This window comes from Thermobia domestica, chromosome 12 (assembly GCF_964235325.1).
Source record: "Thermobia domestica chromosome 12, izTheDome1.hap1.1, whole genome shotgun sequence".
NCBI lineage: Eukaryota > Metazoa > Arthropoda > Insecta > Zygentoma > Lepismatidae > Thermobia > Thermobia domestica.
In genome coordinates this window covers 165,019,633-165,035,425 of record NC_137465.1, presented here as the reverse complement: position 1 = coordinate 165,035,425, position 15,793 = coordinate 165,019,633, and the positions used below count along the sequence as shown (strand labels likewise).

At 35.7% G+C, this 15,793-nt stretch overlaps 1 protein-coding gene across 2 annotated transcripts in view; it reads left to right on the top strand.

Moving 5' to 3' along the window:
* The first annotated feature begins 275 nt into the window (after positions 1 to 275).
* abs (ATP-dependent RNA helicase abstrakt) overlaps positions 276 to 15,793 on the top strand; it is a 77,462-nt gene continuing 61,944 nt past the window's right edge. For both annotated transcript variants that reach the window (XM_081734371.1, XM_081734370.1), the window contains exons 1-4: positions 276 to 470; positions 5,937 to 6,053; positions 10,075 to 10,216; positions 14,371 to 14,506. In XM_081734371.1, coding sequence (XP_081590497.1) covers positions 420 to 470; positions 5,937 to 6,053; positions 10,075 to 10,216; positions 14,371 to 14,506 — 446 coding nt within the window. In that variant the 5' untranslated portion in view covers positions 276 to 419. The remainder of the gene's footprint in view (positions 471 to 5,936; positions 6,054 to 10,074; positions 10,217 to 14,370; positions 14,507 to 15,793) is intronic.

Below are 15,793 nucleotides of genomic sequence, written 5' to 3'. Positions count from 1 at the left end.
AGTTTGCGATAATTTATATCAAAGATTGGTACAGAAGACCCCCTAAAAACCTTATTCCGTACTAGGCTAAGCGAAAATTTTAGTGCATACCTAACACAAAACTTCCAGAATTAGTTATAAATGCTATTCCTATTATCGCAAACTAAACACAGATTTTACATAGCGTTGACACAAATCGTTACTGAAAGAGGTCCTAAAATTTACCATAATTGAAAAGTTGAAATATTTCCTGCAGGTATTTTGTGGTGTTTTACTTGAATCTGGCAAATAACATCCTATCGCCAACACTGGTAAAAAACTGAAGTTCAAAATTCGTTACATTTGTAAGTACAAGGGAAATTGACGTTTGTTTACATGATCTGTAAGTAACAAGTGTGTTTTGAAAGTTAACAAGTACGTTATTCTAACGTAAATATTCAATGGATAAAGAATCAACAAATAATGGACAACCACCTGAACCACCTAGAAAGGTACGTATATAAAATAAAATAATGGTGGTAAATGGCATGTAATATCACTAATAATGCACCAGTGATCTTCCTAATAACGAGTTGTTGTTACAATGAAATAATACTACAGTTCTAAGATGTATATATTTGTAATTAATTTAGTTAACATAGCAAAATCATCCAAACACCATATTTGGCGTATTACAGTGGTGTAATGTGCTTAAAGAAGAATTGCGAATTCATAGTTCAGTATGGTTTCCGGTCTAGTAAGTTTATGCTCAGATATAGTTCGGATTTTGTTCCCAAATGAAAGCCAGAAGTAGTAAAATTGAAAATTTTACAGTAGAAATAAGGGTAATGAAGTGGTATCGGATATTACATCGTTTTCTAGTCACCATGTTCAGTTTAAATTCAACATTAGGCCGGTTCCATGGTCAGCCGGTTTCAGGGTGTCTACTGGTCATGAAAGTCATGAAAAAGTCATATATTTTGCTTAGTGGTCATGAAAGTCATGAAAAAGTCCTTTATTTACCCAACTGGTCATGAAAATCTGAAATCTCAGAGTATATTTTTATACTTCATACTTTCATACCTCATACTGCATGTACTGAAACAATTGTATCAGGTCAGTAATTGTGAGAATTTCCCCCACCAGTTAGTGTTGGCTAACTGGTACTTTACTGTCTTCCTAGCTGCTCCCCATTTCATCTTCTAGTCTCTGTAATATAGTAACAACTTTTTACTGTCCAACTTTCTGATCTGCTATTTCTTCTAAGAAATGTAAATTGTGTATTTTTGGGCCTTTAGACTTATGCAAATAATATTATTCGTTTGAGTTTGCAATTTTAAATTTGATGATCTATATTTTTAAAACGAATTTCTTTTATAATTTGTTTTGTCTTTGGGCAGTTCTCTGAGTGCTTAATTTTAGACAAATTTCTGCTAGGTGGATAATTATATTCAGAATTAAAACTTCAAATACAATATAGAGTGATTCACTGGTAAGAGCAGGCCCGTATTTAGGCAAGTGCTATTCTGTGCTCGACCACAAGGCGCGAGATTCTTTCTTTAAGATTCACAATAAGTGATATTTAAGACTAGCAACCCGCATAGTTCCGATGCGCCACTGATGGTAGGGGTTTATTATTACTAATGGTAAATTTTTATCGCCATGGTCATGAAAATTTGAACAAAAAGGTCATGAAAAGTCATGAAAAAGTCATGAATTTACTTTCTGGTATTCCAGTAGACACCCTGTGTACGTATGTGACGTACTTACGGTAGCTAGTGGAATATTGGAAATTTAGACCATACACAGAAACTGAGATTAAGCAGGATTTCTGTATATCGTTAAAAGGCTTCCTTTAGTTAATAAGAACAGATACCACTTCATACACAACTTATTACATTTCTATACTGTATTTTTTAATACAGTCAAGTGTGTGTGACAAAAGAACGGAAGTAAGAATTGACATGCACAGCTTTTTCGTTAAAACTCTATTGTTAAATGTCTAATGAAAAAAATCACTAAATGTAATTAAATAATACTAGATGTTAACATTGTAATTAATGTAAAGCATTAAGTGCTGTATCGCCGGACCAATTTTAGGAGATTTATCGGGTGAATTGTAGAATTAATCGTGAAGGTTTACTTTTAACGCACCACTCGAAATAATAATTGAAAAAATTATAATCCTTTCACTAGTTTCCTTCTTATTGTTTCCTAAATGTTTTGCGCAGGGAGCCATGAATATATCTCACTTGGCATAGATAAAATTTAAGGGGGCCATTAGAAGTTATTGTTGAAAAATTACAATTATATTTAGATTTGTATATAAATATGTTGTACGGATGTGACATAAAAAGCAGTGTAAAAACACATGAAACTGTGCTAGGTGGCCACTAAAAGCACGAACGCTATCTAACCGAGTAAGATATGTCGAAGCTGGGGGTTCTAAGCTGTAGCGACGATGCGTCCGAATGAAACAGGCGAGCCAGCGACGGTGGGTATTTGCATAAGCGAGGGTAATCAAAAAAGTAGGTTGTGACAATAGTACGAATTTCAGTAGCATTTGTCAGTTTCATAACGCTGCGCTGAGGTGAGTTGATTTTGAATTTAACGTCCGGTTCAGCAGCGAGGCTATATGAGACGTGGACCTACTGATTAACGTGGATTCCAAACCACATGAGCTCCCGCCGGGAATTGAGCCGGTTCACGTACTATACAGGTTCTGTACACTGTGCAGAAATATACGGCCGTTGGTAAATAGCATCTAATAGATGTCGTCTTTCATATGCACTCACTTATTTTATCCGTCGTAATGCACTTGTAATGATTTTACACTTTTAAACCTAAAATACTGGTGTATTACTTTGTATTTAATTCTGTCTCATGCAGAAGTTTGTTCTTTATAAATACCTATGACTTTTCATACAAAGTATTCAATTTTACGTGTGAATCTTCCAAAATGTGATGGTACGCCAAAAGTAAACCAGCACCGAATTTATTTTGATTTCTGTCCAAAAATGGAATGAAAGTCATGTGGTGGGAATAGTTGAAATTATGAAGTTGTTTTTGATGTTATATGCGGCACAGCATGTGGAGGCGCAAGGAACTATTTGGCGGAGAGCTATACTTGTTATGATTTAGTGGCGGGAAAGGCAGTGCTGAAATGACGCGTATTTGTCAAGGTTATGACAAATTGTTTGAGATTTATCAAATTGTAACCTAATCTGCTAGGTGACCACTACGCCAGTGTATTTCTGCATAGTGTATAGAAGCTGTATTTTATATCCACAAGTGAAGCGCTACTTGTACGAAGCCATGACAAGTGCTATTGAAACTCATACCATTGCCAAAATCCACCTGTTTCACTACCTTTGCTTACGTGTATACCCACCATCCCTGACGCGCCCGTTCCCTTCGAACGCATCCCCGCGCTATCGTGCATGGCCACCTAACAGAGGTTGGTTGGTTTTTTACACCGCAGTTTCTATGGCATACGTCCGGACGCCATATTTATACGCGAATAATGATTTTCTATTCCAATTTCTGAAAGTTTACACGCCTCTGTTTTAAATGTAACTGACTTGTAACTCAACCTAACCTAACGTAATGTAATGTAATCTAATCTAAAAAATGCAGTACACTTTTTGTTTCTTTTTGATACAGCACATATGCCAATTCAAATCCTATATGTGACAAATGATCATGTTTGTAACACTGTGTGAAAACACTTGGTTTCAAATAACAGCACATGGAAACGCTACAATGCTACAATAAGTAATTATGGATGTTGGCAGCTTTGTAATTATGCCGTCCACATTTATGACAGATTCATCATTGTCATTATATATGATGTTTCACACAGAATGTTTCTTCAAGAAAACCACAGATGTCAGAACTTGTCATAACAGATACCTGTGCCACATATGGTTTCTATATCTTTTTCCGTATATTTTCGCAAGTAAAAATGTGCCAGGTAAAATGTTTGTATCCCCTTCTGCATGTATGTATGTATGAACCACGCGATAAGGTAACATGACACTTGAGTCTCAGCAACTCATTTCTTGTATATGGGTGGCGTGTGACTCGTTGCCGAACAGATACACATAATCATTCGCACATCTGATGTCATGTGTATTCTTATTTCGTAGAACTTCCTTGGCCAGATTCCAGTCAAACTTAACTTCACCTACATCTTTCTGCATTAAGAAAATTATATTCATATTGAGAAGCCTTTTGCAATTACCATTGCAAATTCTACAGCGTTCTGTACCTTGGCTCGTCTTCCAGTAATCTTCGCATATAGGGCTACTCTAGATTTTCAGTACCACCCACTCCATCCACAACTCCTTTCCATGGAAAGTTGCTGGATCCTTGCATTCGACACTGGAAAATATGTTTTGTTTTTTGTTTATGACGTAGAGTAGGTAGGAGATGAGCTTGTTCTTAAATTCACTTGATGGACAATCACTCCAAATTATCAATTTTCGGTTAGTGGCTCGAAATTTGACAACTTCAATGAGTCTGAAAATGAAGGCAGATACAGACAGCTTTTGATTTGTACTTTGTATCACTTACGATAAGATAACATTATGTCTTTGGTTTTTGCTCAGAAAGAGCTGCTGTAAATAACATTACACTCTGTTTACTCCAAAGTGTTAATTGCATCTCAGTTTGTCATTCTTACTCACAGGAATAATTTATGGCAGAATCAGCCTACAGTACTTTCAGATTCAAAATAATTCATAATTTTACAATTCAATGAATAAGACTTTTTATATTCCATCTGTGTTCATTTTATTTGTCTTACTCATATTTGTAATTTTGCTCAGTCTTACGTTAACGTATGCGTCGAATTGTTACACGTATTCTCTGATGAGTAGTTTTGCGTTACCATGGTTGGCAAAAACAATGGTTTTTATTGAAAACAAAACAAAGAAAAAAGTTTTTTTTGGTTTAAACCTCTTTTTTTTTGGGGGGGGAGGGGTTAAATAATTTGCTCTATGTATTTATATCACATATGGACAGAAATAAGTTTGTTTCACCTTGGTGTTATTATGCAACAACCTGCTTACGTTGGAAGGGGTCACGTACGCTTAAAGCGGAATCCAACCGCTACTCGGCTTACATCCGAAGGAAACTGTCCTTCATTTGGACTCGAAACCGGGACTAATTGGCCACAACTGCGATACGTCTGCCGACTCACTCACGAAGGACTCCTGATAAAAATACGTTGTACTGATCTTTACATACTTATTAATATAGTTGTCAAGAGTCATTTCAGAAGGACAAAAAGATAAACAATTGCACAAGTGAAATCATTATACAGAATTACGTATGGACCATTTCAAAATACTGCAGAATACAGAAGAACTAATTTAGTCCAAGTTAGTTCAGTACGAAAAGTGAATAAAGATACGAATTATTCGAGTCCACTTTGACCCATTTATACATAAATAGATACCAAAGATACTTCTGATTTCAGTGAATGCCTCTCATGCGGTTTGTATGACGCCCCCAAAAAGTACGGCATTTTGATGTATTTTATCAATAGTCATCATTATTAGAAGGAAACAATATTTAGAATTTTTCTTTGATTGCAACTGCATAATAACAATAACAAACTATTTAAAAAATCACATAAGAAACATTCATAAACTTATACAAAAAACAAAAGTTGCTTTTGTAGTATAATCCCTTTGAATAATAAATGAGGAATTTGGGTCTGAATATAATACGAATAATATACGGGAGTGAAACGTGGTAACCCACAAATGTGTGTCCATCAAGATTTTACGAACACTTACACTTTTACGAAAATTTTTGGTTTTTGGTTTAAAGCAGTTGTTAAAAAAAAAAAAAAAAAAAAAAAAAAAAAAAAAAAAAGCTGGTTTAAACCAGCCAATTCTGTGCGCGATCATAGTATATGCAGATATTATTTGTGCTGTGCACCTAACAATACCTTCACGTATATTTTTCAGAGATATCGCAGAGAAGAGTCAAGTTCCAGTTCTGAATCTGGTGATGAGTATGTGCCTTATGTTCCAGTAAAAGAACGGAAGAAGCAGCAGCTGGCGAAGCTTGGAAGATTAGGACAGGTATATACCATGTGATAATTTACTAATACTATATATAAGTGGATCGCATAGAACATATCGTTTATGATCATCATCAAAGAAATGGTATCTTGATATATTTGTATATCCTACAGAAGATTGTTCGCTGTATATCCGACCATTTTCGATTCGGTGCTGCCACCTGGTGTATCATGTTGGGACTATGGGTTTGCTGGCTGAAGCTTTGTTATGTCTTACGTTGTAGGTGCGTGAGTGTTATCAAATGGCACCAAAAATCAACTGGTATCCCGTACCGGTGCACACAACAGGCATCCCTTACGAAACATTGACCCACGAAAACTACTAGGAGAAGGGCTGCAAGCAAGGTGACACCCGTAGTGCGAAGGGGATCCACCTATTGTTGCGAAGAAAATTCCCCGATGCAGCGTGATATGGGCCACAGATTCCACCTCGCACCGTCAATTGTGAACAAAACAATTCGCAAAAGCCTCAGTTCGAAGTGTATGCGGAAGGCCTGTGTACCCCACCTGCTACAGCGCCACATTGCCGAACATAAGACGAACTGCAGGAAACTGTATGAAAAGTGCCAGGTTTCAAATGAAAGAAATTTGTAACAATGAATGAATCATATGTCCATCTCACTGTTGGTGATCACATTCAGACAATCACATAACATGACATTGACGGCAAGGGGCGCAATAACTTTGTTAGTCAGTGCAAGGAAAGTTTCCCCCGTGGCTTTAGGGTTATTATGGGATTCGGATATGAGGGCAAGTTGATGTGGAAAGTAGACAAAAACATGAAGGTGAATGTAAAACACTTCCAAGAATCCATTCTGACACCTATCAATCAGAGAGGCATCCCACAATTGTATGGAATTGACACGAACTAGATGATCCTTATGGACAAGACTTCGAGTCATAGCGCCAGAACGTCATTACGTTTTAATCAGGAAATGGCTGAGGAATTTGGAATTCGTGTCATTCCATTAGAAGACATTCCTGTGAAAAGCCCAAATAACAGTCCAATGGATTTATGCGCATTTGGACTATTGAAACGACGTCTTCAACATCACCGCCTGCACACCTTGGATGGTCTCTGGAAAGCATGCAGTGTGGAGTGAGACAGAATTTCCATGCATGTCCTTCGCCGGAAATTGCAGCGATGGAAACTACGATGCCGTGTGATAGTCCACAATGCTGGAGGTCCAATAGAGCATGATCGGTGGTGGCGGCACGGTATCTCTTAAGATGAGTACTCGTCAAAAATGATTGGATGTAAAGCGAACAACTTTCTGTATATCAATTCTATAAAAGTTGCACTTCCAGGTAGAAGGGTGCGTTTTACTTTATATCGCGAAACTTCTAAAGAGAAAATGTGTTGTTCAAACAGGAGGTAATAGATTTATGAGTTCCGGTTGCAATAGAGGGAGAACATGCTTATCGAACGCTGAATCCACACCAGAAATAGTTTCTCGTTATCTCGTACTATTATTACTATGTGAGAATAAATATTAAACCGGAAATTGATACTAGTACTTACAATTTCTGACGTCGGTAGAAGAATGAAACTAAGATGAAATCTAATCTTGGGATCCAGAATCAATACAAAAAGCCGTTTCTCGCTTGCTTTTGCTTTGTAGTAATCAGTATTAGAACCGGAAGGAATATTAGAATACTACAGGAAGCCGCGATAGCTCAGTGGTAGAGCGTTCACCTCTGGTGCATGGGGCCCCTGGTTCGATTGTAGCTCGCGCCAATTGAACTTTGTGGTGAGCAAACCGTGTGCGTGGATTTTCTCGGGGTTCTTCCCGTTTCCTCCCACTTTATTCATTCCACCACTGCATTCATTTCTCATTATTACCGTCTCCTTTAGCCTAGCCGGCATATAAGTGTGACGTAAAACTGAAAAATTTCATTTCATTAGATTACTACACTTTTGAATGAAAGAAGTTGGAAATACAACATGTTTTTGCGATATTCAGTTCATTAAATAATAATAATAACAACTACTCTCTATGTTACCGTTTTTCACTATGGCGATCAATGTTGAAACCGACAACCGTAGATTTCCAACACCTTTGGTTTGCGTAGAAGGAGAACGGTCTAAATTAAATTTATTCTTGGAACTCTCATTTCAGATCAAAAAGCCATCTCTCCCTTCCTTCTTACTGGTTTTGCTCTATGAAGAGTACGGATGAAGACAGTACCTTTACTTCAAACATTTAATCTATCCCCTCCCCCCTAAAAAGAATCTTGTCGCTCTTTACTGCTTTTTTTTTTATTCTGTGGCAGCCAATGCTGAAACTGAAAACGGTTGATCTCTACACTTCTTACTCCAATAGAAGGTTAACAGAGGAGGTGGATACTACTTTTGGGACGCTAAATCGTTTCCGGAAAAAAAAATGCTTGTCGCTATATGTTTGTTCTGTAACGATCAACCGGAAATAGTTAATTTGTATTACTACCGGTTTAAATAGAGGGTTAATGGATGAGATGGAAGCTATTCTTAAGATGCTGATTCGATTTTAAGAAATCACTTCTTGCTGTCTCTCCGCGTTTTTGTTCAATGGAGATCAATGTTGGAACTGGGAATAGTAGAAAATTCGTAATACTTCAAGTTTTAGTAGAGCATTACGGTTGAAGATAGTATCTTTTCTTGAGACGTTGAATCGATTAAAAATAAATAAATAGAGCTTTCGTTATATGTTTCCACTTTTGTTCTATGAGATTTAACGTTGAAACCAGAAGGGATTAACCTTTATCAGTTATAATTTGATTATATATTTGTGGACTTTCGGCATTTATGGCCATTTTAGCCCGACATGTATGAGAGATGATGTCTCTCGGTAATCACACTACCCAGGGATATGGGGGAACGAAGGAAACGGCCTGAGTCTTTTTTTCTTCTTTTTTTGTTGTTAGGTAGCATCCCGACATTTGCTTGATGTGAATCACGAAAACCCAGTAAAAACCTCATTTAGGATGGCTGATCTGAAAAGGCTGTGACACCTTTGTGACCGATTGTTCCCACCGGGAATTAATCCCCTTCCAGTTTGACTAGAGGGTTAACCTATTCTTAGGAACTGTATCGGTTCCAAAATTCCGCTTCTCGATATCTCGTACCGTTTTTCTTCTCATACTTGTCCAATTGTGCACATACTGACGGCTTACAGACAGATGGACATATCCGATACTTACGCATAGCATACTTTAGAAGCCTAAAAATAAATAATATCCATGTAAGAGTAAATAAATTTATTTACATACCTTGTGTATAGCTTTATAAATTTATATCCGATCATTTCGATGCCCCCATAATACCTGGCATATTCTTCATGGGAATATCTTTGAGCATCTAAATCATATAGGTGGCTTCACATAATGTTTTTATCATTGGACTAAATAACATTTCTAAATTACTCTGCAGAAATTAAAAATCTCAAAACAAAACACACTTGATGACTTAAAAAAATATAACCGTTTTCTTACACATGTAACTCTCGTATGTATTGTTAACATCAAAGTAAGTAGTTCACATTTTTTTTTTTTTTTTACTTGTAGTTGTTTAATGTTGTCACTTTTCTTAGCTCAATTCCGCGTGATAATAGAGTGAAAAGGGAACATAAGTGAAACAAGTGGGACTAACAAGCGATATTTCTTTAATTATTATTAGTTATAATTTTATAAAAGACTACTGGAATTGAGAAAAGTGATCCTATTTACAAAAAGGTTATCAATAAGATATAATTTCGCAGCCAACATGAGTTTTCTGAAATAATATGTGCTGAGGAAGGCAATAAATTCTTATGTACGCATTGGATAATTCTGGGTGTTTTGGGGGCAAATATTTTTCTGTTTTAATGAACGTATAACCTCAATTTTTGGATCGGGGAGGTTGGTAAATTTCTTGATTATCACGTTAGTACACTCTCTGAATGAGTTTGAGTAGTAACTTCACTTATGTATTTAAATGAGATTTGATTTGTTTACGGTGAAATGAATTGACGATTTCAGCAATTACTTGTTTCTTTTATTTGTAGCTGAAAGATGAAGATCAAAAAGGGAAATCATCCAGTGAAAATGAGAGAGAGAATGGTGAAGAAGAGGACGGTCAGGTCTGGGGAAGAAAATCAAATATCAGTTTATTGGATCAACACACGGAACTCAAGAAGCTTGCGGAAGGTAAGAATGATTAAAAACTTGAGATTGTACTCAAGGAACATATTCTGCCTTACAAGTAGTTACTACTTTGACGTATTACTTCAATGGATTATTTTATCCTCCGGTAATTTTAATCTATGCTTTGTAATCTTCTTTCGGGAGACCAGATTTGTTTTTCAGGAGGAAATAAGGTTTTACCTACAAAGTTTTACACACGTTTCGAGAAGCTGTAAAATGGGATTGGAAGAAGTATATGTACTCACCTCTTTGAATATATATGTATTATACGTTTAAGTTACAAGAAACAGCCTCAAGCTTGTATGGCCATAGTTTTTCTGGATAATAAATAAATGTTTTTCGTGATATTGCACTGAGATTCTGCACTGTACATTCATCTGCCTTTCTGTTGGCCAGCAAGTTAAAAGGATGTGACATTTTCAACGCATTTCTGTGCCTTACGTACCCTCTTTCAAGATGGGCTCGTTTCGCTCAGTTGAACGAAGTTAAGTGGAGTTGGGAATTGTATTTTTTTTCCCCCTCTACATATTCCACCTTGTGCTTCGTTAACCACTCACGTGTCAGATTTGAGTAGTGTTTTGTGGTTAAAACTGACCAGAATCATACTGTACATTGGTGCTTCCGCAGGAAAGGCGTGAGATATTTCTCAAGAAACTGTGTGACAAACACATGTACATTGATTGTGACTTCACTAAAGTGCAGGGTTGGCAAAAACCATGGTTTTTTATTAAAAAAACCAAAAAAACCGTTTTTTTTGGTTTAATCCAGGTTTTTATGGTTTAAATGATTTGCTCTATATATTCATATCATATATGGACAGAAATAAGTTTATTTCGCCTTGATGTTATTATGCAACAACCGGGTTATGCTGGAAGGGGTCACATAAGCTTAAAGCAGAATAAAAACCGCTTCTCGAGTTACATCCGAGAGAAATTGTCCTCCATTTGAACTCAGATCCAGGACTAATTGGCCACAAATGCGATACGTCTGCCGACTCACTCACGAAGGAATCCTGATAAATAAATAATAATAATAAAAAAAAAAAAAAAAAAAAAAAAAAAACGTTATACTGATCTTTACATGCTTCTTAATATAACTGTCAAGAGTCATTTCAGAAGGACAAAAAGATAAACAGTTGCACAAGTGAAACCATTACACAGAATTACATATGAACAATTTCAAAGTACTACGGAGTACAGAAGAACTAATTAGTTCTTACTTAACAACGATTTTTATTGGTCCAAATTAAAGAAATACACCGACTTAATCTGCATATCAATAAGAAAAGTGAATAAAGATACGAATTATTTGAGTCCATTTTGGCTCAAACTCATTTATACATAAATAGATACCAAAGATACTTATTTCACTAAATGCCTCTCGTGGTGTCTGTATGACCCCCCCCCCCCCCCACACACACACACAAAGTACGGCATTTTCGATGTATTTTATCAATAGTAAACGTTGAAACGAAACAATATTTAGAATTTTTCTTCGATTGCAATTACATGACAATAGTTACAACTACAAAAAAATCACAAAATAAACTTGTAAAAAGAAGTTGCTTTTGTAGTATAATCTTTTTGAGTAATGAATGGGGAATTTAAGTCTGAATATAATACGAATAATATACGGAGTGAAACGTGATAACCCACAAATGTGTGTTTATCAAGATTTTACAAACACTTACACTTTTACGAACATTTTTTGTTTTTTGGTTTAAACCAGTTGTTTTTTTTGAAAAAACCAGCTGGTTTAAACCACCTTGGTTTAAACCAGCCAACCCTGCTAAAGTGGGAGAGCTTCTTTCACCAAACTGGCAAACTGCGTGCCAGACGATTACCTTAGAGCCAGATTTTTCAGTGGCAGTTATCAACAAATAATATTTGGAGTAAGATTTGTCATCCAACACATTGCAGTGGTTATTTTTGTTAAGCAATAAGCGATACAATAATTTGTCTCTTTAATAGCGGTATTTTATTTTTGAGTTATCCCTTTGGCACTTTTTTATTTCTTGTAGGACTTTATATTATTTCTTTTTTTTTTTATCCATTTAGTGGTTGGCTGTATTGTTCCACACTTTTCGCCCAAATCACATACAGGGAATGATGGGGTCTTCTTGATTTGTTTCAAGGTTTTCCGATCCAAGTTTTTGTCCATTGTACCACTTTTCTTCCACTTCTTGGTTTTCATTTGTGCTGTTGATGCACGTAAATTGTTCGTTTCACTATCCAGCGCAGTGATTTCACCTTCGTTGCGGTAAAATTGTACGTCTTTTCCCTGTTTTTCAGTCAACAGCGCAGAGTTAATACCCCCATTTACGCACGTTTTAACGTCAATCTTTTCTTCGTGTCATAGCTGAAAAAAGAAAATAAATAAAATAAAATAAAACAAGAACACATATTTATAGAGAAAAATCATATGCATATTACAATAAGACCAGATCCATAACATCGCATCAGATCACACATCAATCCATTATCAAAACCGGACTTAGCACAACAATGACACAAAAATTAAGCACAAATTTCTATGACAAATCTTGTATTCTTATTTGTTCTTGATATTAAAAATTTTTCTTACTAATTTCACGAAATTTTGAATATTTTGCGCAAATATTCTATAGACGCAATAAATAAGGTCGAACTATACCTAAAAGGATATGATTTGACGCATAAATAAATAAAAACAATTAGTTAAATACATACACAAACTAACTTACTGCGTTCATATACACTTTAATCGCACTAAACTCTTTCAGTCGTTTCTATTTCCTTCGGCAACCTCTCTAGGAATTCCACATGAAAGTTTTTTCCACTTTTCGATATTTTATTTTGCACTTTTTTTTCATGCACCCAGCTAAAAAATAATGAGATTTAAACTCATGTTAATGTAAAATCCTTGTAGAACTCCCTTGTACCTATATGGTTAGAGTACACGCCTTGGGCATAGGAGACCCAGGTTTGATTTCCAGTTCGATTTAATACTGGGGCACATCAATATGTTAAGATCGTTTTAAATGAAGATTGAAACAAAGCAAGCCTTGAGATGGATTCAAAGCGATTTATCATTCCTAGAAATGCTTGAAATTGCCAAACTCTACATAAGTACCGACTACCTATTGGTAATAACAGTGTTTTTCTAAGGGTTGACCGCGGACTTCAAGGTCATAGCCCATGGCCTGTACGTTCAAATGTACTTTAATTGTAGTCAATTGTCTTAGCAATCTCTGTTGCCTTGGCCAGCAACCCTACGAAACTCGCATGAAATTTCTTCACAGCACTAACTTTACAATTGTTACTCAATGATGAACACAATTCTATAAAACTAGTTTTCCTATGTATGTCATAAAAGTGCAAAGTATTTGCAGTAGTAGATCGTTTGAAAAGAAGAGTTATTTGAGTACAAAAAATATACATTGATAGGTTGATTTGGAGTTTAGTGTCCCATTTATCACCGAGGCTATACGAGGCATGGTCCTGCAATTTAACGTGGGATCCGAACCACATGGACTCCCAACCGGGAATCTAACCCGGGTATCCCACGCCAGAAATAATTGGTAGAATGAGAATGTGGGAGAAAACCGGAAAAATCACGAGAGAAACCTGCGAACACAATATTGTGCAAAACTCCCGTGGGCGGAGATCAAACCAGGGATTCCGTGTACCAGAGGTGAGCACTCTAGCACTGTGCTGCCCTGTTCCCATGTCCCATTAAAGTATGGTGATATGATCAGAGCATCGGCTCAAAACTACATTCTTTGTGGCATTTTAGACAGCAGTTTATTACTTCTTTATTCCATTAGCTTTCAACGGTCTCTTGGTGCTAGGTCAAATCCTTACTGAGAATCGAACCATGTGTGTTAAGCATTTGAGGTGTTGTAATACTAGAAGTATATAATGATGAATCATAAAGAGAGAATAGTGAAGAGGTGAAAAGGGAATGAATCGTAACAAATAGCAACCATACACAACACTTTTTTGGTGCAATTCCAAAATTCAAATTGTACTTATATTGTTGGAAAATGAGATTACTTTTTTCATTATATGCATATAATTTAATGATAGTTACCATCCCTCTAAAATCCTTACTTAAAGCATATTTTATCATGCTTCTTGATTTTTTAAATATTGTCTGTACTTTTGTTTTCCCTACAGCAAAGAAAGAGAGTGCGATGGAAAGACAGCTAAAAGAAGAAGAAAAAATTTTGGAAAGTGTAGCTGAGAAAAAGGCTTTGATGGGCGTTGCCGAGTTAGCTAAAGGTATCCAGTATGAAGACCCCATCAGAACAAGGTATGTTAGTCATTTTATATTCACACATATATTGTGTACGTTCGCATGAACGACTTCTTTACATAATAGTGACCTTATCCTTTTTTTTTTTTTAGATACAACTTGATTTATCCATATATTACGTAACAATGATTTCCATCGTCAGGGAGTGAAACATTTCATGGAATTCTTTTCAATGAATTCACAACAAAAGATAGCTGAAGAAAGAATTATTTAGCAAGAAGTTCCTTTTCCCTAAATAACTTTGATTGATAAACGTAGGTTTACGAAATTCAAACCTCTGGTACCTCCCAAATGTACTATTTCCAATTGCAAACAGCCGGTCTGCTACCGAGTATATTGGAAAACTACAATAGTCTTCATATATATATATATATATATATATATATATATATATAAAAGCTAAGATTGATATATTTGTGATATAAATAGCTTATGTCGAAGGTTTTTCGAGCATTAAGAATTAGAAAGTTAGCATGCATGCTTTCTGGGCTTATGTTGTCAGTTGTAATCTTTCGTGGTGACACATGAGTTGGAATCCCATTTAAATTCCAAGCAAATCAATTCCCTTGTAATACTTGGAGATTACCATACCTTTAATGTGAGCATATGATCCATAATTAAGCTAATCTTGGAAACACTATTTTCGTAAAATTGTAAGAAGTAATACGTATTTTGAGTTTCTTGTTTCAAAATGTAGCAGAACAAATAATCATTATTAAGAAATATGTAGTAATGAATGAAAAGAAAAAGCATTTGAGAAAAACAATAAAAATTGGGCTATATTTCATGCGCGAAGATACATCGGTCGAATAAGGCTTTTCAGTCAATAGACTGGAATAGTGATCTTGTCACTTTCTGTTGGTTATCGTGGCACTCTTTTCTATTCTGTTCTAGCACCCTGCTTGCTGCTCACCTTGCTGTTACTACATGATCTTGCTTTCACTGGGAAATTGATTGCTTTTGCCGGTTTCATCTTAATGTAATGATGGTTATATGGAACGTAATACTTTAGCATTGCTTTATGCTAGACTTCTTAAAGAAAAAAGAAAGAAAAGAAATGAAGTGATCATTTTAACAACAAGCATGCTGTGATGTCACTATTTCAGTCCAGAAATCACTGCTAATAGAACAGAAGTAAGAGACATAGGAAAGTTGAATTCGCACAGAATAATAGTTTAAGAAAAAAGTGCCAGAAGTACGAAGAATATTGACAACAATAGAGAAAAAAGTAAACATGACACAAAATTGTTGAAAAAGGAGAAGTGTGATGCATAACTGAAAGAC